General features: G+C 47.7%; 1 protein-coding gene across 1 annotated transcript in view; it reads right to left on the bottom strand.

The window, feature by feature from the left end:
• kcnh7b (potassium channel, voltage gated eag related subfamily H, member 7b) overlaps window positions 1-23,038 on the bottom strand; it is a 34,107-nt gene extending 11,069 nt beyond the window's left edge. The window contains exons 1-7 of the mRNA XM_084689368.1: window positions 22,963-23,038; window positions 22,281-22,511; window positions 11,992-12,147; window positions 7,506-7,943; window positions 7,189-7,209; window positions 4,782-4,993; window positions 1,890-2,315 (exon numbers count right to left, since the gene is read on the bottom strand). Coding sequence (XP_084545494.1) covers window positions 1,890-2,315; window positions 4,782-4,993; window positions 7,189-7,209; window positions 7,506-7,943; window positions 11,992-12,147; window positions 22,281-22,511; window positions 22,963-23,038 — 1,560 coding nt within the window. The remainder of the gene's footprint in view (window positions 1-1,889; window positions 2,316-4,781; window positions 4,994-7,188; window positions 7,210-7,505; window positions 7,944-11,991; window positions 12,148-22,280; window positions 22,512-22,962) is intronic.
• Between the last annotated feature and the right edge of the window lie 4,376 nt (window positions 23,039-27,414).

Raw genomic sequence — 27,414 nt, 5'->3', positions numbered from 1 at the left:
ATCTCTAAGACGGTGGATCCTTACTACAATATTATGCCCACGCTACATAAAAATCTAGGCTCAGCTATGTAAACCAGTATTTTTTTCTCTCAGAGTTCCTTCCTAATTAACTTCACCTTAAAAAAAAGTACAAACTTCCCTTAATCAACAACAGTAATGAGTTTTCTGCACTGTCCCTTTAAACTACGTAATTCAAAGACTCTTGACGCTGGCAACTCTCCACGGCTTTGTGTTTTAGGCCAAATGAACACGCGTCTACAGGAACACGCATCCAGCAGATACATCCTCCTTTACTGAAGTCTGAAGTCTGAGCTAACCCTGCTCCCCAGGCCCTGGGAGACTCACTTTGCTTCGTCTCAGCAGCAAGGGCTGGAACAGAAACACTTACGACTGTCCCCGTTAGGGAGATCATTTGTTTGCCTGACAATTAAGAGCATGGAGCAGGGAAGAGAGGTTAGTCACCGCTGTTTGTTGCTCCGAGTGCATTCTCACGGTTGAAAGTGACATTGATTCTAATGTATGGATCGGGCTGTGTGTGGCAGAGAGGACGCTGGCTGGCGTGCGGTCGGCGGACGCTCTCGCTGCAGCGAGGCGGACGCAGAGGGACAGAGACAGCCGATGAGCCCCTCAGTCTGGACGTGTTATCCTCTACTCAGCTCCGCTTCATGTTTACCTCAGACCTCCTCTGAGGGAATATACCGTCCTGTACTTTAAGTCCCCGTTGAAACAATCACAAGCTCGTAGTCCTAGAGATCCTGGAGCATCACAAAGAAGGGCTTCCTACTTGGCTCTATAATTAGAAGGTTCCAGTGTTTCTGCTCTGTCTAATCACTCCGCTGAGGTTACAACCAGGAAAGAGCACTGTTCTGTGGTTCACTGTTTCCCCTAAGTAAAAGCACCATGATGAATCCAATAATAAGGAACAAAATGATATTGCTAGCACAGCACCACAGGGTACTGTTGAGTAGTAGCATGAGGCTGGAACTGCTTGTACCCGCCAGCTGAAGAAGACCTTGAAAGCAGCAACACATTGATTGAAAGATTTTGCATACTAGATTAAATGGTTACCTGGAGCACTTGAAGACTAAAGCCCTCCTAATAAGCCTCAAAGCCTGTAAATTAAATGAATTCCTTAGAATAGCATCTACCAATGGCTTACTAACTCTGCACTTTTGTGGGGAAAAAACTGAATGAATTCGGGACTCACTGTAAACAGTGGCTATGCATTAGCTGGGATACTGCACAGTACATTACACAGAAAGGCTGAGCATAACATTAAGATTTGGTCTGCAGCCTTTTTTTTTGCGTGTGAAATTATGATGATGTCACCCCTGCTGTCATTCCTCTTCCTGACTGTGCAGCAGTAGCAGTGGACTAGGTGATAACGTGTTCTGATCTGAAGCTTTCTCTGGTGTTGCAGTGTGCCAACAGGACATGATGAAGCAGTGAGCAGGCTTCACAGCCTGAAGAGGCTTTCCCACCCAAACAAACGAGCCTACAAGCCTCCCTGCCTGCTTGCCAGAGGCCCTTTCACATCGGCACAGATAAGCTGTTCACACAGACCCCTTGGCTGGCTCTCCTCATATAAATGCATCATTGATTGCCATTTGGTAAGCCATTAATCCACGTAAATGGATTCTAGAATGGCGACCATTCAAAAAAAAAAAAAGGAAAAAAAGGAAAAAAAAGATGCACACAAAAACACACACAACAACATGCAATTTAATACAGTAATCCGTTCAGAGCTGAGACAGAAAGATTCAGGCTTTAAGCAATACCCCACGGCTAGAAGTATGAGCTTAGTACATAGTGGACGCTAGATTGCAGTGATATGCCAGAATGATCCCAGTGAGGAACACGTGTAAAACACACATGCATTGGAAACTCACCTCGTCTGACCCGGAGCCGAAGATCAGCAGGTCAAAGGGGATGGCGGCCACCATGTCGATGAGGAACCAGCCCTTGAAGTAGTGAATGGCAATCTTTGCAGGGTGGCTGACCACTTCCTCGTTCACGTTGACGTAGGTGGTCCTGAAGTTGATGAGGATGTCGATGATGAACATGATGTCCACCATGAGGTCCACCACGTTGAGCGGGGAGCAGGAGTAGCCACACTCGCGCCGTTTATGCTCCTCGCGGTCGTTGAGGAGGAAGGCGGCGGAGTAAGGCGTCAGGATGGCCGTGTAGATGACCAGCAGCAGGATGAGCCAGTCCCACACTGCCTTGAAGGGGCTGTAGTGGAGGATGGTGAAGCGGTCCATGCGTGGCGTCTGGAGCTTGTACTCTGGTAGGACATCAGCTCCCAGAGACAACACCTATGGGAGGGAGAGGAGGAGGGAGAGGAGGAGGAGGGAGAGGAGGAGGGAGAGGAGGATGAGGGAGAGGAGGAGGAGGGAGAGGAGGAGGGAGAGGAGGAGGGAGAGGAGGAGGGAGAGGAGGAGGGAGAGGGAGAGGAGGAGGAGGGAGAGGAGGAGGGAGAGGAGGAGGGAGAGGGAGAGGAGGAGGGAGAGGAGGAGGGAGAGGGAGAGGAGGAGGGAGAGGAGGAGGGAGAGGGAGAGGAGGAGGGAGAGGAGGAGGGAGAGGGAGAGGAGGGAGAGGAGGAGGAGGGAGAGGAGGAGGGAGAGGGAGAGGAGGAGGGAGAGGAGGTGAGGAGGAGGAGGGAGAGGAGGAGGGAGAGGAGGAGGGGGAGGAGGAGGAGGAGGGAGAGGAGGAGGGAGAGGAGGAGGGAGAGGAGGTGAGGAGGAGGAGGGAGAAGAGGAGGAGGGGGAGGAGGAGGAGGAGGGAGAGGAGGAGGAGGAGGAGGAGGGAGAGGAGGAGGGAGAGGAGGAGGGAGACAGGAGGAGGGAGAGGAGGAGGAGGGAGAGGAGGAGGGAGAGGAGGAGGGAGACAGGAGGAGGGAGAGGAGGGAGAGGAGGGAGAGGAGGGAGAGGAGGAGGAGGAGGGAGAGGAGGAGGAGGAGGGGGGAGAGGAGGAGGAGGAGGGAGAGGAGGAGGGAGAGGAGGATGAGGGAGAGGAGGAGGGAGAGGGAGAGGAGGAGGGAGAGGAGGAGGGAGAGGGAGAGGAGGAGGAGGGAGAGGAGGAGGAGGGGGAGGAGGAGGGAGAGGGAGAGGAGGAGGGAGAGGAGGAGGGAGAGGAGGTGAGGAGGAGGAGGGAGAAGAGGAGGAGGAGGAGGAGGAGGAGGAGGAGGAGGAGGAGGAGGAGGAGGAGGAGGAGAGAGAGGAGGGAGAAGAGGAGGGAGAGGAGGAGGAGGAGGGAGAGGAGGAGGAGGGGGAGGAGGAGGAGGAGGGGGAGGAGGAGGAGGAGGAGGAGGAGGAGGAGGAGGAGGAGGAGGAGGAGGAGGAGGAGGAGGAGGAGAGAGAGGAGGGAGAAGAGGAGGGAGAGGAGGAGGGTGTTGAGTTTGATGGTTGTTGATCAGTCTCTACATTCCTCTCATCTTTTTCTGGAGTGAATATTTTTGAGTTAGGACCATGAAAGAAAATTCTAGGTTTCCAAAGCACTTTCAGTCTCAAGGTACCTCAGACCATTTGAAGTTACAATGACATTTACCGCCCTTTATCATTGACACTTCCAGTACTCCTAGTGTAAAGAGTTTTATCCAAGACTGCTTCAGTTCCACTTAACTCAGTGGCCGGTAGCTGGCAGGGCAATCCAGGTGAAGTACCCTGCTCGACGACTTGACAGAAGACATGATTTAGCAAACCTGCGAGTAAGTGCTTTGCAGTCAATCTCTATTAGGACTAGTCTTGTCCCCATACCCGACAGGCTGGAAGATTGCTTCTGACCATGCATATGAATAATCGGATCTACCATAACAGACTGTTCCACTGGAACGTCTAAAAACAGTACACTCCCCACATGGTTGCACATTCTTCGTTCTGCGTTCCACTCTGTGGCCATTGTTAAACCACATACAGTGTAGAACAGACACATAAGAATATATAAATTACACATGGAATGTATGTTGTACATTATAAAAGGAACCTTTTTGGATGTGAAATGTAAAATAAACGTGAAATTATGTAAAAATATTTTCACCACTAAACCCATTTATGGAATATAAAATATGCATATGGTATATAAAATTATATGCATATGAAATGTATAATATGCATAAGGAATATAGAATATGCATATGGATTTTAGAATATGCATATGGGTTGGGGTAATTATGCATCTTGCCTGAGTCGTATACCCATTGTATTTTCTCCTTAGATGCCTTTAAGTAAGTAGCTAATTAAAATGAAGGTTGCGGCGTTAACACTTAGCTAGCAATTTCTTCATCTCTGTCTTAATAAACTCTGACAGTGGCCAAAGACAAGCCTCGGTCCTGCTGGTGAATGATGCAGGTGGAAGAGAGGGCAAAAGGGGTTTGGTTTAAGCTGCTTCAGCACTGTTCCCCAGACTGGATTCCACCGGTCGTGCACACAGGTCTGTCTGGTGTCGTGGCTTGGCCCTGGAAGAGCGCTGTCATCCGTGGGGGAAATGGACTGTAATTGGACGATGACCATTCTGCGTTCTTATCTGAGAGATACTTGTGTCCTTTGCTGTGTTTGAGTGTTCTCATGAGTCAGACTCAGGCAGGAACAGAACCAGTGGAGACCAGAAGATCCTGAAGGTTGCCTCACATCTCCAGCTCTCAGACAGACAAAACAACTCAATTGTAGCTCAAATTCAAACCAAATTCACAAAGTATTTTCAGATTTTAACATGCTTTTTCAAACTTTCAATGGACAATTCCACAACGGTTGCAATCAAAATATTTTTTTGTTTGTTTTCCTCACCTGTGTGACTTTGTCAGTGACGTTGTGTGTCCTGTCTTTGACCTTTGGAGCGATGATGGTTTTCTCAGATGCAGGGGGAGAGTGGGCCTTCCTCTCGTTCCCCTCTGAGAAGTTGAGGGCGATGAGAGGGATCTTGTTGATGGTGCTGTATTTGTTGATGTGGGAGTCGGAGGTGGAGCCCAGCAGACTGGACTTCAGGTGGTTGAATGGACCTGGAGGGATGGTGGACACATGCAGAGCAGGCTTCTGTTAGAGAGGCAGACCCAGGTGGCTCACCTCAGAGCACCTACCATGTAGGCTGTGACCTTGCTGCAGCGACCGGGTTGGATTCCAGCTCTGGACATGTGCTGCTTGATCCCAACTTGAATCTCTCCCCTGCTTTTCCTGTCCCTCCCCTACTGTCAGACAGACAGACACTATCCTGTGTCACCCTATGTCACCCTGTGTCACTATCACACTACCCTGTGTCACTCTGTGTCACTATCACACTACCCTGTGTCAACCTGTGTCACCCTGTGTCACTATCACATTACCCTGTGTCACCCTGTCACTATCATACTACCCTGTGTCACTCAGTGTCATTATCACACTGCCCTGTGTCACCCTGTCACTATCACACTACCCTGTGTCACCCTATGTCACCCTGTGTCACTATCACACTACCCTGTGTCACCCTGTCACTATCATACTACCCTGTGTCACCCAGTGTCACTATCACAATACCCTGTGTCACCCTGTGTCACTATCACAATACCCTGTGTCACCCTATGTCACCCTGTGTCACTATCACACTACCCTGTGTCACCCTGTCACTATCATACCACCCTGTGTCACCCAGTGTCACTATCACAATACCCTGTGTCACCCTGTGTCACTATCACAATACCCTGTGTCACTATCACAATACCCTGTGTCACCATCACACTACCCTGTGTCACCCTGTGTCACCCTGTGTCACTATCACAATACCCTGTGTCACCATCACACTACCCTGTGTCACCCTGTGTCACCCTGTGTCACTATCACAATACCCTGTGTCACTCTGTGTCACTATCACACTACCCTGTGTCACCCTGTGTCACTATCACAATACCCTGTGTCACCCTGTGTCACTATCACAATCTTCCCTGCTTTTCCTGTCCCTCCCCTACTGTCAGACAGACAGACAGACACTACCCTGTGTCACCCTGTGTCATCCTGTGTCACCCTGTGTCACCCTGTGTCACTATCACAATACCCTGTCTCACCCTGTGTCACTATCACACTACCCTGAGTCACCCTGTGTCACTATCACAATACCCTGTGTCACCCTGTGTCACTATCACACTACCCTGTGTCACTATCACAATACCCTGTGTCACCCTGTGTCACTATCACACTACCCTGTGTCACCCTGTGTCACCCTGTGTCACTATCACAATACCCTGTGTCACTCTGTGTCACTATCACACTATCCTGTGTCACCCTGTGTCACTATCACAATACCCTGTGTCACCCTGTGTCACTATCACAATAAAGTACAAATGCCAAAAATAATATCTAAAAAAAGACCGATTTGCCTTGAACATGGAAAGCAAAAATAAGATGTTGTTGGTTCAGAACCATCTGCTGAAGCAGGAACCATTTATGACAAAATGTTTAATGTACTCATTTAGTAGATTATCCAAAGGAACTAATAGAGGGAGATTTGAATCTGGGATGTCTTGCTGTGTAGTTAATTGCTTTACCACTGAGCTAAACCCAGAACTAGGAACTACAGAAGGGGCAACACATATTCCAGCATGTTAAGTGACTTTAATAGCATATTCAGCTATTATTTTGTTTGTTGATATTGTTCTAGCATGGTCTTTACTTGGTCCTGTGTTCATATCCAGACACCACTGTAGTCGGTAAGCAGACCCTGCACACGATACAAAGCAGATCCCAGTGGGGATACACTGTTCACTGTGTTTAAGAATGCAGCTGATGGGAGCTCTGTAGCAATGAGTCAAATCACCATGCACCTTCTGAGGGTCACTGGCTATCTGTGATCAGGGAGAGACATGGGATAGAAAAGGACACAGGCTTGTGTTCCATGGCAGTAGGCCTTGATGGCGCGTGGTGCTTCATGCAGGTTTATCTTTAAGAACAGCAGTTCAAATTCATTAGCAGTCCGTGCAGGGAGCAAGCAGACATTCAGAGTCGTCCAGGAACGCTGAACATACTGGCATGACAAGGGCGTCACCTTCACAACACTGTGGTAGCGAGTATTGACACAGAACACAATCAGGAAAGGGGTGCCCTCACTTTGAACCGTGTCAATGGAGGTCTGATGAAAATAATGATAAGTTATGCTGATTGCTTTGCTTGAAAAACATGCTTCAGAGCAGTGCAGTCCAGGGAGCGTTGACAGACAAAACTGCCCTACCTCTGATGTGCCGACCGTGGTCTAAAAGCAGCATTATGGTCGTGATGGTGAGTAGAAGAGAAAGGACAGATATTATGCTGTGGACAACTTGTAAGTAACGAGAGAAAACCCTCACCCCCCCCCCCACACCCCCTCACACTAACCCCCCCCCCCCCCCCCCCCCCCGCACACACACACTTCTGTCACAAACGGGAGAATGATTTAAAACAAGTGAGCATCAAAGGAACAGTGTAGAAAGGGCCTTCCCAGTGTATAGAGAGAGAAAAGAAAGGCAGCCATTGACAAAGCAGACCTGTGAGTATGAGGCTCCCTCCTACCTTCACTCTGATGCCGGTCCCGGAAGACGGCTTTGGTGTTGGAGCTGAAACCCTCCATGTCATGGACGGACGAGGCTCGTCTCATGGTGCTGATGCTCCCCTGGGGGTAGGCGTTGGTAGTGGCCAGGCAGGTCGTGGACTGGTGCTGCTCCGTTTGGTACAGCCGGTCCCAGGGGTGTTTGGGCGAGGAATGGTCCAGTGGTGTTGTCACGCTGACCTGCGACGAGTGGTGACTGGGGCTGATGAGGGCATGCGTGTCGTTGGCATCGGTCGGGCTGTCCTTGGAGGGCGAGGGCAGGCTGGTCAGGGCCAGCGAGGCCTCGGGAGGTTTGGGGGAGTCCACCATGACGCCGTCAGGGTCCTCTTGGGGAAGCGACTGTTTGCTGGTCCCCATGAGGCTGAAAGCTGCCTGGCGGAATCGGGAGAATCTGCTCTTTCCTAAACAGTGGCGAAAATATGGGGAAGTTTCGAAATTCGATGCATGACAATGGGAGCGAGCCAAGTGAGAATAGAAATTATGAATCTGTTTAATTTAACTTTGTTTAGTCTAAATGAAAAGACGGAACAGAGTTCAAACAGACTGTGCTCAGGCAGAGGACATTTTCGAGGAATAAAAAGGCAAAAAAGAACATCATATTTTTCTATCATTGTATATCATCATATATCATTCAGTCAGTCTTGGCTGTTCAGTCAGATGTGCTGTGAGTATGAAGCCCATTCATATTCTGTCAATCAACATTGAGAGCAGAGATGACGTCCTTTATACCTGTGAATGAAGCTCAGCTACCTTTACTATATAAGTATATGATATATAAGTAACCTTTCCTCCACCTGTGACTGTGCACTTAAACTGGTTTTAGTTCACAACAGTTATCCACACAATGACACTTTAGGCACACACAACACACACCCTCACATATACAGTACATACAGTACAAACACACACCCTCACATATACAGTACATACAGTACAACACACACCCTCACATATTGTAGGTAGCAGGTCTCTTGGGGAGCAGCTGGTCTTTTGTCTCATTAACAATGGAGGCAGGGTGAAAGGGAGCCCTGCCCAGCATCTCTCAGCACCCTCCAGACATCATGTCCCTACCATCTGTTTCCATCCCTGCCACACACACCCATGTTGCAACAACCCCACCCACAATGCGGCCATCACTCTCCTCCAGGCCCCTCGGACCGGCCTCCTGTGGGGTTCAGGACAGGCCTCCTGTGGGGGTCAGGACAGGCCTCCTGTGGGGGTCAGGACAGGCCTACTGTGGGGGTCAGGACAGGCCTACTGTGGGGGTCAGGACAGGCCTCCTGTGGGGGTCAAGACAGGCTTCCTGTGGGGGTCAGGACAGGCCTCCTGTGGGGGTCAGGACAGGCTTCCTGTGGGGGTCAGGACAGGCCTCCTGTGGGGGTCAGGACAGGCCTCCTGTGGGGGTCAAGACAGGCTTCCTGTGGGGGTCAGGACAGGCCTCCTGTGGGGGTCAGGACAGGCTTCCTGTGGGGGTCAGGACAGGCCTCCTGTGGGGGTCAGGACAGGCTTCCTGTGGGGGTCAGGACAGGCCTCCTGTGGGGGTCAGGACAGGCTTCCTGTGGGGGTCAGGACAGGCTTCCTGTGGGGGTCAAGACAGGCTTCCTGTGGGGGTCAGGATAGGCCTCCTGTGGGGGTCAGGACAGGCTTCCTGTGGGGGTCTGGACAGGCCTCCCCCAGCTCTGCCCTGTCTCCCAGGCTAGAGAGCTCCACGCCGCTGGACATCTCTGGGTCTCACTTTACATCACAGGAGACCCTCGGACGACCTCTGCATGCAGTAGTGAGGGAGAGACTCCCAGAGTTAGCAGATGTGGGAAGTGTTGATTACTACTGTATTACCGTAGATGACATACTGTACATCCTGCTGTATTACTGTAGATAACATACTGTACATCCTGCTGTACTGTAGATGACATACTGTACATCCTGCTGTATTACTGTAGATGACATACTGTACATCCTGCTGTACTGTAGATGACATACTGTACATCCTGCTGTATTACTGTAGATGACATACTGTATATCCTGCTGTACTGTAGATGACATACTCTATATCCTGCTGTACTGTAGATGACATACTGTACATCCTGCTGTATTACTGTAGATGACATACGATATATCCTGCTGTATTACTGTAGATGACATACTGTACATCCTGCTGTATTACTGTAGATGACATACTGTACATCCTGCTGTACTGTAGATGACATACTGTATATCCTGCTGTACTGTAGATGACATACTGTACATCCTGCTGTATTACTGTAGATGACATACTGTACATCCTGCTGTATTACTGTAGATGACATACTGTATATCCTGCTGTACTGTAGATGACATACTGTACATCCTGCTGTATTAATGTAGATGACATACTGTACATCCTGCTGTACTGTAGATGACATACTGTACATCCTGCTGTACTGTAGATTACATACTGTATATCCTGCTGAAACCATGGACACGTGCGTGCTCGCTAACAAGGATTGGTCTTAATCTGTGTGCGGATCACCAAAGACGTGTCCTGTTGTTGTTAGAAACAGATGCATCATTTAGACATGGCCCAGATAATCACTTCTCACTATATATCTATGGGGAGGTAGGAGGAATGTGGTGGGTTGAATATGCAATTGTCTTGAATAATAAGGTCAAGTGTTTGTTATGAGAGAAAGAAAGTTAACAGGATGTGGAGCTAGAAAGCGAGGAGAAGGCCGAGCCTTTCACCAGTCCTGTCCATTAATATCCAGTCTGAAGCAAATATCTCCTCTCTGCGTAATACTATTAAGCCTTGCAGGGGTCATTTACCTCAAATACGTTCATTTTCCATCTCATACCGCAACTACTAATCCATAGGAATAACTCAGTATGAAATTAGAAGGAAATGGCCGGAACCATAATGGAGTAGGGGTGCTTTGCGGTCGCACACAGAGGCATTGAACTGACAAAAGAAAAAGCAAAATTCAAGTAATTGATTGTGTTGTATGGGAAGAAAAGCTACAGCAGCTGTAAATAACGTAGCGGGAAGAAGCAGCCGTGTCCACAGAACAATCTAGAACCGTTCCACCTGCTCAGGCCTCCGTCTGGAAAGTGCTGAGTTCTGGGCTGTCAGGAAACAGCCATTATTCCCCTCTCAGCCCTGTCTATTGTGCTTGTTGCTATGATACCTGCGGAGACACACATGGCCTGTTTGGGATAATAATGAGTCCCCTATTGCTCCCCCCCCCAACCTCCCCAAAAATCCCCCATGCATGGAAGCACAAGTGCACAGGGCCAGCGGCATGCACACACACACACATACAAAGACACACGTATGCACACACACATCCACACACACAAACGCATCCACACAACACACATAGACACCAAGCAAAAGACACACCCAGCACCCCCCCACAGAGCTCAATGTGTGGAGCTTGGTGCTGAGCAGGGGGGATGGCTGTTCCTGGCTCTGTGACAGAAGATGCTCTGCACCTCCAATCAGGAGCCAGCGTGGAAGCCTCTCAGACGTGTACACCTCCTGACACACAGCCGTGCTGAGGAGGCTGAGGTAACACTGGCCACAGTTCAAACACTGCTGCTGCTCCCGTATTTCCATTCTAAAAATAACCCTGGATGGATTCGAGTGAGGAGATAAGTGAGCTGAATCAAAAACCAAACAAAGAAAGAGCTGCTAGGGACTATAACGTCAGCTAGGGACTATAACGTCTGCTAGGGAATATAACGTCTGATAGGGACTATAACGTCAGCTAGGGACTATAACGTCTGCTAGGGAATATAACGTCTGATAGGGACTATAACGTCAGCTAGGGACTATAACGTCTGCTAGGGAATATAACGTCTGATAGGGACTATAACGTCTGGCTCACGTTTTGGCTTCTGGCTTTTACTATTTATTTGGGTTGACAATTTTAGCTGTACATTAAATAATAAGGTCAACAACAATTGTGCCCCCCAAAAATTAAAAAAAACATTATTGTTTCAGTCTTCCTCTCTTTTATGAGGAAATTATAATCTGATCATCTTTTTTTCCGAAGTTAGGCTGAAGTCATTAGTAGGATTTTTAGAAGAATCTCTCTGACTTGCTTAATTAGCCTCCACCAGATGTAGATGAGGTTGTGCATGAATAATCTCAATTAGTCCCATCCACTTATGTAATTGGCCGTGTATTGAGAGGGAGGGGGGAGGGGGGAGGGGGTCTTCCCCAACGAGAGGCCGCTCCAGTATAAGACTCACTCTGCCAGGAGAGAACACACTCGTTTGTGCAGAGCGAGAACATTGGAACATCACACAAACATACAGTAACACACGCGGTGCACACACACACACAGACACACACACACACTCTCACACACAGAAACACACACACAGACACACACACACACTCTCACACACACACACAGAAACACACACACACACACACAGATACACACACACATGTAAAGAAGCACTCACTCTGATCAGACTTTGTGGGTGACGTGTTGTTGAGCTTCTCTGTGGAGTCCCCGCTTTCCTCATCAAGGACGTAGTCGAAGTTGAGGATGAACATCATCACAAGACCCTCCTCGTTCTTGACCGGGATGATGTGCATGTTGCACTGGAAGTCCGACCCTGGAAGGAAGGGAGAGATGTCAGCCGGCCAGTCTGCTTCCAATCCCTGTCCTCCTGGCTACGGAAGCTTCAATCCACTAGCAAGCTTCAACTGGCTAACCAAAGTCCTTCTGAATGAATGGTTATCACCGTAACCTCTATTACTGTAGTGAGGACACTGCAGTACCACAGGAGACATTTGCACCCTGCGTGGATTCTTTGTTGGGATTGTGCTTTTTACATTTAGTCATTTAGCAGACACTCTTATCCAGAGCGATTTTTTTTTTAGAGAGTTGCTGTTATGACCGGGTGACTGCCTGGCTAAGATGGAACCTGCTAAATACTCCATGAATGATGAAACAAGGAGCAGGCTCAGGGGCCATACACTGTGTGTGTGTGTGTGTGTGTGTGTGAGGAGGTGTGAGTGTGTGTGCGTGATAATGTGTGAGTGTAATTGTGTGTGTGCGCGTTTGTGTGTGTGTGAAAAGGTCCCAGCATGCAGACGTTTGGAGCGCGTGCTGGGGGCGTTCTGCTCTAACCACGGCACGGGAGGACAACCACAGAAGCAGGCGGCGGCAGGCTTAAAACACATTCACCTCGCACCGTTGTTCCTGGTTCATGGCTAATGCCCTATCTGTGATGCACTGACGGGCTTGGGTAGGGGAATTTTTCTAACTTCCAGAACATTTGTTCTTCAGAAAGCTTAGGGAGATGCCGACACAGTGAAAATACAACAGCGTTATAGGGATATCCTACAATTATAATCTCTGAAGAACTGCATCTTTTAAAATAGCTTGTCTGGGCTTTTGCAGCTCCCTCTAAATGACCTTAGTCTGTTTACAACTAGGGTGCTAACATCATAGCGCACAACAATAGTGATGACACAAGGAAACACGGTTTCTTCCCCCTCAGGGTCCTCAAATCTGTTTAGAGACAGTGGAGTAATGTTGGAGGAGCTAACTAAGGCTAGGGTACTACATCACTGTCAGTGGAATTGTATTCTAAAAGTCTACCAGGCAGGCTTCTTCAGAATGCCATTTCTAACAAAAGCCAGCGCAGTGCTACAATATGAAAACGAGTCGTGGAAAGGCGAGGCCAGATGTTGGGAGTCTCGCTGGTCGCCTGCAGCTTCACCTGCCTCTGCCACCCAACCCCCACATCACTGATCATGCATACTTGATCTGGCTGCTAAATCTACCCACTTATTAGATCAAATGCTGATTTACCAGCCCTAATCTCTTCATCTGCCACCACCACAGCTGTAATCTGCGTTCAGATGCATGTGCAGATGGGTCATGCTCAGATATCACCAGCAGGACTTCAGTATGAATGAAACACAGAATTCCTGCTTCTGTGATGTAATTCTGTGATGTCATCAGCCTTTCGACAAAATAACTCTGGGTCTACTTTGCTTTTAACACTGAATGGGACACATCACATTACATCACATCACACTACATGTAGTCATTTAGCAGACGCTCTTATCCAGAGCGACTTACAGGAAGTACAGGGACATTCCCCCCGAGGCAAGTAGGGTGAAGTGCCTTGCCCATGGACAAAACGTTGTTTTGCGAGGCTGGGAATCAGACCGGCAACCTTTTGATTAATAGCCCGATTCCCTAACCGCTCAGCCATCTGACACATCTGGGGTAATTCTGCCTGCCTGCCTGCCTGCCTGCCTGCCTGCCTGCCTGCCTGCCTGCCTGCCTGCCTGCCTGCCTGCCTGCCTGCCTGCCTGCCTGCCTGCCTGCCTGCCTGTCTGTCTGTCTGTCTGTCTGTCTGTCTGCCTGTCAATTTGCCTGTCTATCTGTCTGGCCTTTCCAGCTCGTGGTCCATGTTCTCACAGGATACACATTACCAGTGTTCACAGTAATGTCCTCAGGGCTGCTTCTCTCAAACACCCTGCCAGTAGTGTTCATTAGCAGCAGACTGGCTGTCTTGACTAAATATAACAATCCTTACTTGGGCTGTTCGAACATGTCAGGCTTTTAATAAGACACACTGTTGGATGACCCCCCCCACATAAAGCAACCATTTTCTTTATAAACTATTTTTAAAAGAAAGACTGATGGTTTTGAGAAAACTCTAAAGTAAAGGCTGAAGCCTATCAAGCAACTGATGTGTCTTCCTTCTAACTTTGGGGGTGAACAGTTTGGAATGTTTACACTGGTCATGTGATGTCCTGGTCCAACAGTTGTTTAGGTGGTGGAAGTGATTGAGGAGAACTCTTCTCGCATCTCCCCTGATAATGATCCGGCTCCCTGCTCCACTTCTTACAGTCCCCACAGAAAGGCTGGCGGGGGGGGGGGGGGGCACACATCCATTAAATGTGAATGGCTTTTAGTTAAGAGCATTTAAGATTCCCTGCAATTACATGAAGAAATGACCCCTATTCATCTTCAGTGACATCTTTTCCAGCTCTGAATTATTCAGTTCATACAAGGATCTGATGTCTCTCTGGGTGGCCATCCTGGTGCATGTATCATTACATCTATACTGTCTGCCGCATAGGACAGCAGGGGGAGATTGTTCGGATCATAAAAAAACCCAAACAGATGCTCTAACATTTGCTTATTTTAGTTTCTATAGACCGTAAACCACCACGACTGAGGAAAAATCAGATAAAATTGTAGTTCTGAGTCAACCACGACTTTGGCTGTTGAAAGCTAGAATGGTCAGTTTAGCGGAAGGCTTGTTGGGAGAGAATCGACCTGAGCAGATGGTGAAACAATGCCAGGGTGAACGAGTACTGGGGGTCTCTTCTTCCGTCTCCTGCTGAAAGTCACCTCTGCTGAGGTTTGGAGATCAAAACGTTGTCTTTGGAAAGACGCAGCGGTGCAGAAAAAAACGACAGCAGCAAAAATCGGGATTAGCGAGGATTATCTTTATGCTAATGTCCACGTGATGTCAGGATGTATTATGATGTTGATATCTAACTCTATGGTTGATATGCAGCAACTCTGTTCCTGTTTTACTCCTGTAAAACAGGAACACAGTCAGCCTCTGAATAAGGCCACAAACTAGGATTGTAAAAAGGACAAATGGTTCTCTATAAGTCATCCCTTGTCATGGGCTGGAGTGTGACCGTGTGATGAGTTATTCTCTGCATGCTAGTTTCGTTAGCATGCTAGGGTCGTTAGCATGCTAGGGTCGTTAGCATGCTAGGGTCGTTAGCATGGCCTGTCAGGGGCTGGAGTGTGACCGTGTGATGAGTTATTCTCTGCATGCTAGTTTCGTTTGCATGCTAGGGTCGTTAGCATGCTAGGGTCGTTAGCATGCTAGGGTCGTTAGCGTGGCCTGTCAGGGGCTGGAGTGTGACCGTGTGATGGGTTAACTGCATGGACTGTTATGGCAGACAAGCCCTGAAGTACAGAAATCACCAGTTAATTTCCAGTATAAAATGAGTCTTCCTGTACGAGTCCCATTACCGGGGTATGGGTTTCCACCACTGTCTCTTTATATGCAGCATGGAAAGATAAATGGTCTGTAGGTTCAGATATCTATACACACCCCCTGCTCACACACACACACACACACACACACACACACACACACCCTGCTCACACACACCCTGCTTACACACACACACACAGACACACACACATGTACATTTCTTCCAGCCTCTGGAAGGTGCTCTTTACACCCCCATTCAGTGTTCTGCTCACACTACAGAGTGTCCAGTGAGGTTTAGTGCTCTTCTTTCTACCATGGTCTCATTGAATGTCACATTGCAGGCCACCAGGGAATGCAGTCTTAGTGATTTAGGATATTTCTCCTTGAATTCACATGCTCTTTCCCCTCCGCCCCCTCCTCGCTCCAGCCTGGCCTTTTAGTTTAATGCCTCTATCATGAAGGACGCTTTTATCCTGCTCACCATCTGAACGCGTAAGCGCTTCAGCCAAAGCGGTTGTTGTGTCATTTAAAAGATTGTGCACTGACTTAAAAATTGAGGAAAGGATGTTTGTTTTCAGTTAACCCTGTAAGACCCCTGGTTGTAAAATCACAACTTTACTTTTAGTTCTCTAATTGCTAATTTGGTTGTTCAAATAAATAAATAAATTTGCAAATGTGTTTTTTGGAGAGCTAAAAGTGACATTTTAAACTGGGTCCTACAGGGTTAAGAGTTCAGATCAACAGACTAATGCATTCCATTCACAGACACACAGTTGGTAGTCAACATTTAAACTATCTCTCAACCCAGTGATCTATGGATTTGATGTTTAATGGTTAACATTATATCGTCCTATACCACGGATAGCTCTCATCCTTCACTGTAACACCAACTGTAACTCAAGCGCACAGTTGAGTTTTGCCCTACTAGCTGAACAGAAGTATTGCCCTTCTGAGCATAATTTATTACTGTATTGAGAGCAGTTCCCATTTCAAGATGATGGAAATGTCATTAGATTCTATTTCCACCATTAATAATTGAACACATTGCTGCTTAATCAAGCCAATTCTTCATCCGTTCTGACGACAGTCCACATCTCTGAGGTTCCCTCTCTCTCCTGATGGTGCTCATCTGGATCCTGAAAGAAACGTCCACCACAACCACACACCATTTGACAGAAACCACAGCTCTTTAATAGATAACTGGACTGTTTTGGCTTTGAAATGAGTCAACTGAAAACAGTTTCTGTTAAAGCTGTTTAATGAGCAATAGTTAAAATAAATAAATAAAACCTGACACTGTCACTCAACCATTTCTTTGAACAGGACAAAAAATGAGGTCATTATTTTACAGCACATCAAATCCATGAGTTTAATGGATCGTTAAGTATGGTCCCATCTCAACAGCAACACTGTTTGTTGCCTTCCTACACAAGGATTCTCCGGATTACTCCATTATCCTCCAAGCATTACCACAATTATATTGTTGTGAAGAATAGAGAAGCCGGGTTTTTTGATATTTAAAATAATAGCAGCTTTGGTTCATGTAGCTTGTGATTAACATAACAACTATTCTTTTCTTGAAATAAAGAGCTTCTGGTGAAGGGAGGGTGTAGTAGACATGGGCTGCTCCCCAGTGGTTATTTTTTTAATGAAATCTGACATGTTTGTTGTTTCGGGGCTGCTTTGCTGGAGCCAATCCAGAACTTCACTGAGGCATAACCAATCATAGGAGGGCTGGGTACGGAGAGGCTGACCCTGTGTGGAGTGTCTTGGCCACATGGCCATCTCTTTCCTTCTCCAAGACAGCTCCGAGCAACCCAGCATGGCCCATATTCATCTTCAATCAGCATCTCCTAAGTCATCAAGAATAACTACCAATTCCAGTTCAAAGTACATCTCCTCTGCAGTGTCGGATATGAACGCTTTATGCTGGATAGATAGCTGAGATCTTTCAGACCAATAGCATAAAGGCTGTCACTGACTGCAGTAAATGCCATGGATGGAAATGCCTAATCAGCTGAAAAGCTCATTGGGAGTTAAAACAGATGGTTTTCAGGCTGTTGGCTGGTGTTCAAAAGGAATCCCATGAGATTGAAACAGACCCTTTCGTTCCACATGAATTCTTATTCTAAGTAGGCATGTATGCCTGTGCTGGCTGCAGCTATGCCTGCTAGCATTGATTAATCAGCTAATCACTATTGATTAGCTTTGTTCTAGAGACAAACGCCAAAGTTAAATAAATAAGCCAACAGTTCTCATTAAGAAGTGATTATCCATGTTGCCAGTCATGTGATGACGGAGATAGAAGATCATGTGTGTCGGAGATAGGAAGGTGTTTTCTCATCCTGTCACCTGATCTCAAATTAAACACCAGCTGTTTTTCACGTCACCAGACAGTACCTCTGATTGGATGACTTCCCAAACACTGGATGTGTTTTACCACACACCAAGCTTAACCTCAGAACTGGAAGAAACAGCAACATATGCATGTGTCTTACAGCTGTCCTTTAGCTACCTTTGAGCGCTTCGTTCTTTAAGCATGCACCTATCCAGCAGCAGGGGTCCATTCCAGGAGCTCTGGGGGGGCTGGGGGGGGCAGGGACCGAGGAGGGGCGGGGGCAGGGGGCAGGGGGCAGGGGGCAGGGGGGGGCTTCCAGCTCCTTCGAGGGAAGTCACCTTTGAAACCCGGCACCCACGCACGCCAACACGCACGCCACATGGCCGCGATCCTTCAACACGGCGAGTAAAGCTGCCGCCGTTCTGCAGCCATTATCCATTTAGCTCCACCACGGCAGCGCGGTGTCACTTTCCCATTGTTCACACTCATTCAGCCACACAATATTATTACACCCCTCAGCACAGGGTCGTTTTACAAGAGCCAGCGAGTTAGGACCGTTTAGCTCATTGGTTATGTATTGTCTTCGGCAAAGAGACACGGCACATTTGCCGTTCTTTCCCTGTATTAGACCTGACGTGGAGCCAGGGGAAACGGAGAGGCCCCGTGATGAAGGCTGTTTCTGTGTGCGCCTCTGGGCCGCATTGTCCTTCTGCTTTAATTTCCAAGCATACGTATAAGCAGCTTAACTTTTCAGCTTTTGCAGGGCAAAGAGCCAAAGATGTGCTGGCTCTGGTGCCAGCCAGCTCCCTCCCACGCACACTCGCAGGGCTTTTCAAGACCCACTAGGGGGGTGAAGGATAACAACCAGAAAGGAGTGTCTGTCCTCAGGACTATCTCCATGTGCGGTCGACGACTATAATCCACATGTCTAGTGCTTATGATGGAGAGAGTCCGACAGAGAGAGACAGGGAGAAAGAAAGAAAATATTTATTGTACTTTACAGAGAGATTGAGAAGGGGAGCGATTAAGAGATCAGAGAATGAGAAAGGGTGAAGAAAGATCCAGTGAGAGATAGAGAACACATCATTTAACATTTCAAAGAACCATGCATCATCCAGCATAGGATGTAGCAACACAGGAGATATGTTTTGCCTGGTATTTTTCCTCTGATAGATCACCCCGACTTGCAACTGTGATTTCTATGTTAGTCGTGTGTGTAGAATGTGTGTAGTGCCGTACATTAGATGTGCAAAATGTGAACCGCTTTAGCAAACTGACCTGGTTAGCAGAGGTTTCTACCTGCTTCACAAGGGGACTAATAACTCTGAATGGGGTCAGAAGACACAAGGAACACAGCCACTTTCCACCCTGTCAGCTTGTGTTTACACAGACCAACCATGAATCAATAGGCCCACTGCTTTTAAGGATGTCATGAATCTTGTATTTCCCTATACCTGGAGAAGCATGTGATGCTGTCCATCCCAAGCCTCTTTAATGCATCTACTATGTAAACTGCTCTATCCCAGTCAGCACAGTGCCATCAGTGCCATCTTTATTCATGAGTGCCATGGTTGGCAGGGGAGACTTCGCTAAGGAGTATTAACAAGCATGTCTCGAAACTCACGAGGGAAGCTGAGAGACGAACGATTAGGACTAACTGTTCCTCCTCACTGTTCCTCCTCACTGTTCCTCCTCACTGCTCCTCCTCACTGTTTCTCCTCAATGTTCCTCCTCACTGTTCCTCCTCACTGTTCCTCCTCACTGCTCCTCCTCACTGTTCCTCCTCACAGTTCCTCCTCACTGTTCCTCCTCACTGCTCCTCCTCACTGTTTCTCCTCACTGCTCCTCCTCACTGCTCCTCCTCACTGTTTCTCCTCACTGTTCCTCCTCACTGTTCCTCCTCACTGTTTCTCCTCATGGCCTTCCTCCCTTCTCGCTATGCCATGGTCAGAAAAACCGTTGCAGGTGAGAAAAGAAAGACAAAGATTAGACTGACTGTCTGCAAGCTGCGTTGTCGAGTGCTTGGCTGAACCATTCTCTCTGGGGACTACTCTGTGGGATTGTCCTGTCGGCGTATTCAAACAATCCACTCCACCAGAGAAGAATCTGGAGGAGTTGATTTTCTGGTGATGAGCAGCAATATGCCCAGTCTGATGATAAATAAATAAATATTCATGAATTTAGCAGCACTTTTATCCAAAGCAATGTACAAAGGGATTTTGAACTAACAGCTGCTTGATCTGCAGTCCTCTACCACTGAGCTACACCCATCCTATCCCATCATGCTATGGGCTGATTAAAAAACCTAGTGTGCATCATATTCCAAATAAGTCATAAGTCAAATTTAAAAGCTACATACTGTACAATAACTCCCCATGTTTACCTCATGTAGGCCCCGCTTAGTAAGAAAACAAACACACACACACACATCCCAGCAAGTTCAAACTACCCATCTTTTACTGGCAAGTCAGGCACATCCAGTCAGACACATCCAGTCAGACACATCCAGTCAGGAACATCCAGTCAGACACATCCAGTCAGACACATCCAGTCAGGAACATCCAGCCAGGAACATCCAGTCAGGCACATCCAGTCAGGAACATCCAGTCAGACATATCCAGTCAGACACATCCAGTCAGGCACATCCAGTCAGGAACATCCAGCCAGGAACATCCAGTCAGGCACATCCAGTCAGGAACATCCAGTCAGACACATCCAGTCAGGAACATCCAGCCAGGAACATCCAGTCAGGCACATCCAGTCAGGAACATCCAGTCAGACACATTCAGTCAGGAACATCCAGCCAGGAACATCCAGTCAGGAACATCCAAATAATCCAACCGATGCCTTTGCAGTGACATTGAGGTGCGCTGAGCTCTAAGTTCTTCTGACTAAAGCCTGTGCTGTGTCTGATGATGGCAGGAGGTGGCAGGATCTGTGGGTGTGTCTGACAGTCATCAGTTTCATTCAACAGAGCACTGCAGAAGGGCTGCTTCTGCATATGACCTCAGTTATCACTGTGGCCACTGTTATGTCCGTCAGGACTAATTACTCTGTGTTATGTTGTTAACCCTTAGGCGCATGTGCGGTATGCAGCTGTGGAAGTTTGAAATTGTCAGTTCTGTTGGTCTAGAAGTAAAGTGGGTTGGGTGCTAAACCCTCTCATCCAGCGTGCTTATTAAACACAACAGCCACCAGCAGGCTGGTGGGGACACAGACAGACTCAGGGACCGCTCGAGGAAACACACAAACTGATTACTTCATGTCTAAAATGTTTTGGTTTAGTATTTGCAAATGAAGGCCCTTGGAGCTATTAGGGTAATTCTACTTGAGTGCCAATGCTACAATACTACAACATGGCACACACAGAATGGTGTTATACCTGAACATGGATGAACATGCTGTGTGTGCCCCTAACCAGGAAGCAGACTCCTGCTCCTGTTATCCTCCTTCCAAGTGTGTGGGGACTTCACTGACGCAGCTGAGATGGATCTGGTGAACTGAGACACAGCACATGTCACTCTCTGTCACAGCAGAGGGCCGTGTCTCTCTCCAAACCCCTACTGCACCTGACAAGCAGGATCTGCTGTCCCATGTCCATCATGAGGCCCGGAGCTGCCAACCACCCGGCCGTCAATACTTCTACAATACATCTGCTGCTAGCACAATACCTGCTAGCTAGCACTATCATTGAGTTACATCAGGGACTTAATAAATTGCCACGTTCAGGCCACTGCTGTTGTAGCTGTCAGGCCGCTGATTACAGCTCTTCCATAATGTAGTGGCTATCTGATTATGGAGCCAGCAATCATTGTTTGAGGTTGTTCTAGCAAGCCAGTCATCTCTGAGAGAAGACCGTAGCAAGGCTACTATTTACAACCAACTCTACCTGCCCATCACTAACACTTGTACTGTACTGCACCTGCCAACTCAAGGTGTTTTATTTCATTACACTGAATGATTGTTTCCCACTGAAATTCAAGTAGATTATGCTGTTGCATGGTGAAATGGAGATGGGCATGATGTTGGCAGATCGCTGATGTTGTTTACCAAAATCCGCCAACACAGAGGACAAGCTTGTGGATCACAGTGTCTGACACTCAGTACATATAGATGCTCCCTCAGGAGAGAGTTAGGCTTTCGGTTCACTGCACAAATCATCCAGAATCACTGTGACTGGCTCCAAAGAAGGGAAAATGGATGCCAATGGTCAGCTAAGAAACACAGCATAGAGGAACCCCACTGCCTCTGAACAATCAGTGGGGGGAAATGACATCACAGCCAAACAGCCCCGCTTTGAGGCTGTTATTACAGGACGCCTTGGTGGTCACTGAGAGAGAGAAACTGTGAGATCTGGACTGCAGGTTGTGTAGCGAACCACACGGTCCCAGAGAGGAACCTGTGTGTGGGCTCAGTGACTCACCATCCTTGCGATGGTAGGTGATCTCCACCTTGCGCTCGTCTGACCCCAGGAGAGCCTGGGTCACCTGGGCGATGTCGTGTGAGTCAGTCTGCTCGCCGTGGAGGAAGTCACACGTGCACGGCTTCTGCATGATGTCCGGTCTGGAGAAGCCTGTCATCTCACAGAAACCGTCGTTGCAGTAAATGATCGCACAGTTTTCAACACGGGCGTTGGCTATCACGAATTTCCGGTCTGCAAATCAAAACAATGTATGGTGACTGTCACATGTTTTTTACAAATATTTTAGCACGAATTGTCACTTAAGGTCCTCATTGTTTGTAAGGCAAGTCTTGTCAGATTGAGATGGTGTTGCTATTACAAATGTTTTGAAGAAGAATGTGAATTTAAGTTGAGATTGATTGAGTTGATAAAGTGCTGAGTAGCCTAACTGTATGTTTACAGCAGACGTTTAGATTCCCATCTTGTATTAACATATCAGTTGATTTAAACCATGTTGCTCTCTGTTTAAACAATAACATGCTTTTTCTGTCTACTTTAGGTATAGTACAGAATATATATATATGTGAATTTAAGACACACAGTAATGCCCACAGCAGTTTGCGGTTGCATTGGAGGAAACAACAGTTCAATAACTGCAATAACACTTTCACATCACTCTGACGTTTCACATCTTTCTACTTACTCTGTCCCTCGAATTTCCGTATTATTATTCCAAGAAATGTGTTTTGTGGCGCAACGTGACCTCTTCGAACAGGCATGATTGAATATATCCCGCGCTCTTGGTATGAGAACGCCTCAGCTATGAAACCTTGAAGTTACTGTGCCAGCCTCTTGGTGATAATTCCTTTGTCACAAATCATACTCGGTGCACGCACTCTCTCCACTTGAAATGACCTTTCGAGCTTCAGCGAAGTGCTCTTCACCCGGCATGCGTACCGGAGCATTTAAATGACTCCTCGCCGAAACGGACGGAATCGGGGAGGATTGCACAGGTCAGATTTAGTTCGCAAACCATTTCTGGTTGAAGATGGATGCGATCTTGACGTTCTCACCGTGTCATTGTGTTGGACGCGAATAGAGGACGGAGGTTGATATGCCAGGGGGAGTGACGTTGCTCCCCAAGGGCTTAGTCTCTACCGCCACGGGTAAGGTTCATTCCCTGTGTGGAGACACTCTACAGTGTAATCGGAAACGCAATCTCTAAAAGGTGTATTTTCCTCGCGTACGCTGAAGGGTTTTAGTTTCACCTGTAAGCGAATACACGTATTAAACGTTTTAAATGAGCCTGAACAGTTTGGAGGATTCCATACGGTCTAACTTACACACTTTCTATCTCGTATTTGGAAGATGCTAGGAAACATGAACAGATAGCTTCCTCTGGCTACACAACGTCAGCCCTGTCCATGGTGCTGAAACTACAGTCACGATGTAACCCGTTGCCTAGGGATTTTCCTGTTGATGTATTTTCAGTCAAACTATCATTTTTATGGTTCTAATTTAGCCAAACGTTTTCTGAATGGGTATTCGCATTTACTCAATGGATCCATTCAAACGGTCTGTAAATGCCCAATGAAATGTCCAGCTACTAATCTCTATGGGCTGACAGGAGCCCACAGTCCGGCCATGTCAAATGCAAATGTCTGTATAATACAAAGAGGTCCTCTCAGTGTACTGAAACATCTGCCTCTTTATTTCAGTTGGAGATCACCCTCCATCTGGTCCATTGAGAAAACAGGCTGAATGAAGGCAAAACAATCTAATAGAACACATTACAGATCAACTAAATGCTTTTGTTCACTTTTCTGGAAACTTTATCCTGCATGTGTGCAAGGAACAGTATAAAAACACTAAATAAATAAAATATATGCCGAAAAATATGCCTTAATTTAGCTGCAAACACTCCAGTAAGGCAGTAAAAGAAAAACACCCATGATGCTGTAGTTGGTAAAGCGCCATTTTTGCTGCAAATATAAAACCCTGTGAATCTGTAGTGTAGACAGATCCCCCCTCACATCTTCACTTATTTGGCATGTGACAAAGTATATTTTAAGACTGGGAGTGAGGATGCGTGTATTCCTGTATTCAGCTGGCATGATAGCTGATACACAATCTGGTGCCACTGGTTGTTCCTAGTTGGTGGTGTTGTTTACAGGAACAACACTCTCACCCAATGGCTGCACTGCCTCTTCATCTGAGCCCCCCACCCACAGCAAGGACAACTCCATCACCACACACTAAATGTAGTATCCACCTACTCCATAACAAAACCATACTATGTAAAATCATAAGTGTGTACTATTAACCACTTAGTATTCAGTTGGATTTGGTGGAGTGCACACGGTCCATTATTATTACTACACGCCAACATGCTGCGTCTGTTGAAATAGATATGATTATTTAGCATGAAGCCATCTCGGACGAGTCAGATTGAATTACATAGAGATCTGTGGTGAGCGGGAAAGGAATCGTGAGTTGTGGGGTGGGTGAGGGGTGATATTTACTGACCTCATTTGAGAGCTTCATGCAAGGCAAACAGCCTCCTAAGGAGGCGTTGGTGCCGCGGGGTGTGCACTATCCAGCTGCTTCAGCCTGCTCTCATCTCACATAGGATCTACATGAGTGTCAAACCCTCACAGGAGAAAGCGCCCTGGCCGCCGCCACCTCAGTGGTGCTCTGATTGCAGAACTCACAGAGGATGGCGGCTCGTGTTGTCTTGAGGATCTCCTGCAGACACTGACTGCAGAGCCAGATCTCTAATTGCTTCAGGTCACTGAAGTCCTGATTAGAATCGTATCCCAGTACGTTGAAGCCTTGCTGGGGTTGGGCTCACAGGGAAAGCGGACGTGATGGAACACGCTTGCGGGGACCACATCGGAGATGATGCCCAGCGGATGAGCATGACCCGAGGGTGGGAGCGGCGCGGAGATATCTGTCGGACAGACACCATCCCACCCTTTGAAGTGACATGACACATCCCCCTGGAGAGAGCAGTGGAGCATCCAGGTCCTCATGTGTTCCACGCCGCAGAGTGACAGTTCACACAGTGCCTGAGATCCAGGGTTGCACAGCTTCTCCTCCCTCGTTCTGCCCCAGTCGCACATTAAAAACCTCCATCAATAACAGCCTGTTCCAGAGATGGGAACAGGGGAATATGATTAGCAATACATTCAGCTGCTATTAGGACATCGATTGACACACCCATCTGCACAGTCTCAGCCACAGTATGTGTGGGATAAGGTTTGGGTGAGATTTGAGATTAGACAAAACAGGATTTTTTGACATTTTCATTGGTTATTTTTGTTTGTGTGCTTTATAACAGACTATCATCAAACAGTGTCTGGTGCTGTATAAGGATGTTGTGTTGTTAAAAGAAGCTGTGTCGTTCATTCATACATCCATTCATTCATTCATTCCTCTTAATCTCTGGGAATTTAGAGCAATCTGAAAACAGCAACAGCCAGTGTCCAGGGCCTAATCCAGGTCTCACGACAGGAGCTGCAGAACAGTACATCTCTGCCCTCTGCAGTAGCATGCTTTCTCTCTCTCTCTCTCTCTCTCTCTCTCTCTCTCTCTCTCTCTCTCTCTCTCTCTCTCTCTCTCTCTCTCTCTCTCTCTCTCTCTCTCTCTCTCTCTCTCTCTCTCTCTCTCTCTCTCTCTCTCTCTCTCTCTCTCTCTCTCTCTCTCTCTGTGTCTCCCTCCCTGTGCCTCTCTCCGTCTCTCTTTCTCTCCCTCCCCTCTCTATGTATATATACATATATATATATATATATATATGTATATATATATATATTTATATATATATATATATATATATATCTGTATATATATATATATATATATATGTATTTGTCTCTCTATATACTGTATCTTCCATTTCTATCTCTCTCTTCTTCTTCTCTTTTCTCTTCTCTGCATCACACACTCTTATGCTCTGTCATTTGACTGTTCCACCCTTTCTGCCTCTCCTCTCCCTGTGTCGCTCTCACAGGTCCTCCCTCCCTCCCTCCCTCCCTCCCTCCCTCCCTCCCTCCCTCCCTCCCTCCCTCCCTCCCTCCCTCCCTCCCTCCCTCCCTCCCTCCCTCCCTCCCTCCCTCCCTCCCTCCCTCCCTCCCTCCCTCCCTCCCTCCCTCCCTCCCTCCCTCCCTCCCTCCCTCCCTCCCTCTCACAGTGCTGCTGATTAGGGCCACCCTAGGAGCATGGCGTAGGGCTTACTCATTGTCCATAGAAGCTATTACTGGCCTGTCTCAGAGAGTAATCCAGTGGTAGAAAACCCTAAACAGAGTGCTGACCCTGCCTGGCCCGACCCCTTGTTCTGCAGCACACAGACAGAGCCATCTGCATCCAGCCACTGGGGAAGCACAACAAACAGGCCAGGCTGGGTGGCGTGGCACCGCTGCCTTTTAAAGGATCCAACAGGAGGGGCTGATCTCATAGAGGTCAGTGCTTCATTCTTTCAAAAGACGCTTTAAAGTTCCAGTATGGATTCATCGGTTATGGATTAGGGAGGCCACATGCTGTGGAAAATGGGCTTGAAGCAAAGACTGTCTCGTTGCAGGCAAAAACAATGAGCTCATTGATCTTCATGGCGCTAATCGTGTTACAGTATGTGGTCCGATGCACGCTGGGGTGAAAAACTCCCAATTATTTCCACCTCCCTGGTTCTCTGCTTGATTTCAAATGTTGCTAGCCTCACCTTATTTCACCTTACCACACAGTTTCCGTTCAATTGTCAGGTGAAAAGTGTGTCGCCGTGTGTCCCCTGTGCAAGCACCTTGAGGGGTTGGCTGCAGTCCTGAGAGAGGTGATTAGCCAATAGTCCGAGAGAACACTGAGTCTACCTCTGTTTCTGCCTTTGTCAGTCTTTGTAAACGTTTGTGTCCCTGTCTCGCTCCCTGTCTCTGTCTCTATCTCTCTCCCTGTCTCTGTCCCTGTTTCTGTCTCTCTCCCGGTCTCTCTCCCGGTCTCTATCCTTGTCTCTCTCCCTGTCTCTGTCTCTATCTCTCTCCCTGTCTCTGTCCCTGTTTCTGTCTCTCTCCCGGTCTCTCTCCCGGTCTCTATCCTTGTCTCTGTCTCTATCTCTCTCCCTGTCTCTGTCTCTATCTCTCTCCCTGTCTCTGTCCCTGTTTCTGTCTCT

This window comes from Hypomesus nipponensis, chromosome 23 (assembly GCF_054491055.1).
Source record: "Hypomesus nipponensis isolate SF chromosome 23, ASM5449105v1, whole genome shotgun sequence".
Classification (NCBI taxonomy): domain Eukaryota; kingdom Metazoa; phylum Chordata; class Actinopteri; order Osmeriformes; family Osmeridae; genus Hypomesus; species Hypomesus nipponensis.
The sequence above is the reverse complement of the archived record's forward strand: the minus strand, read 5'-3'. Positions and strand labels throughout refer to the sequence as shown.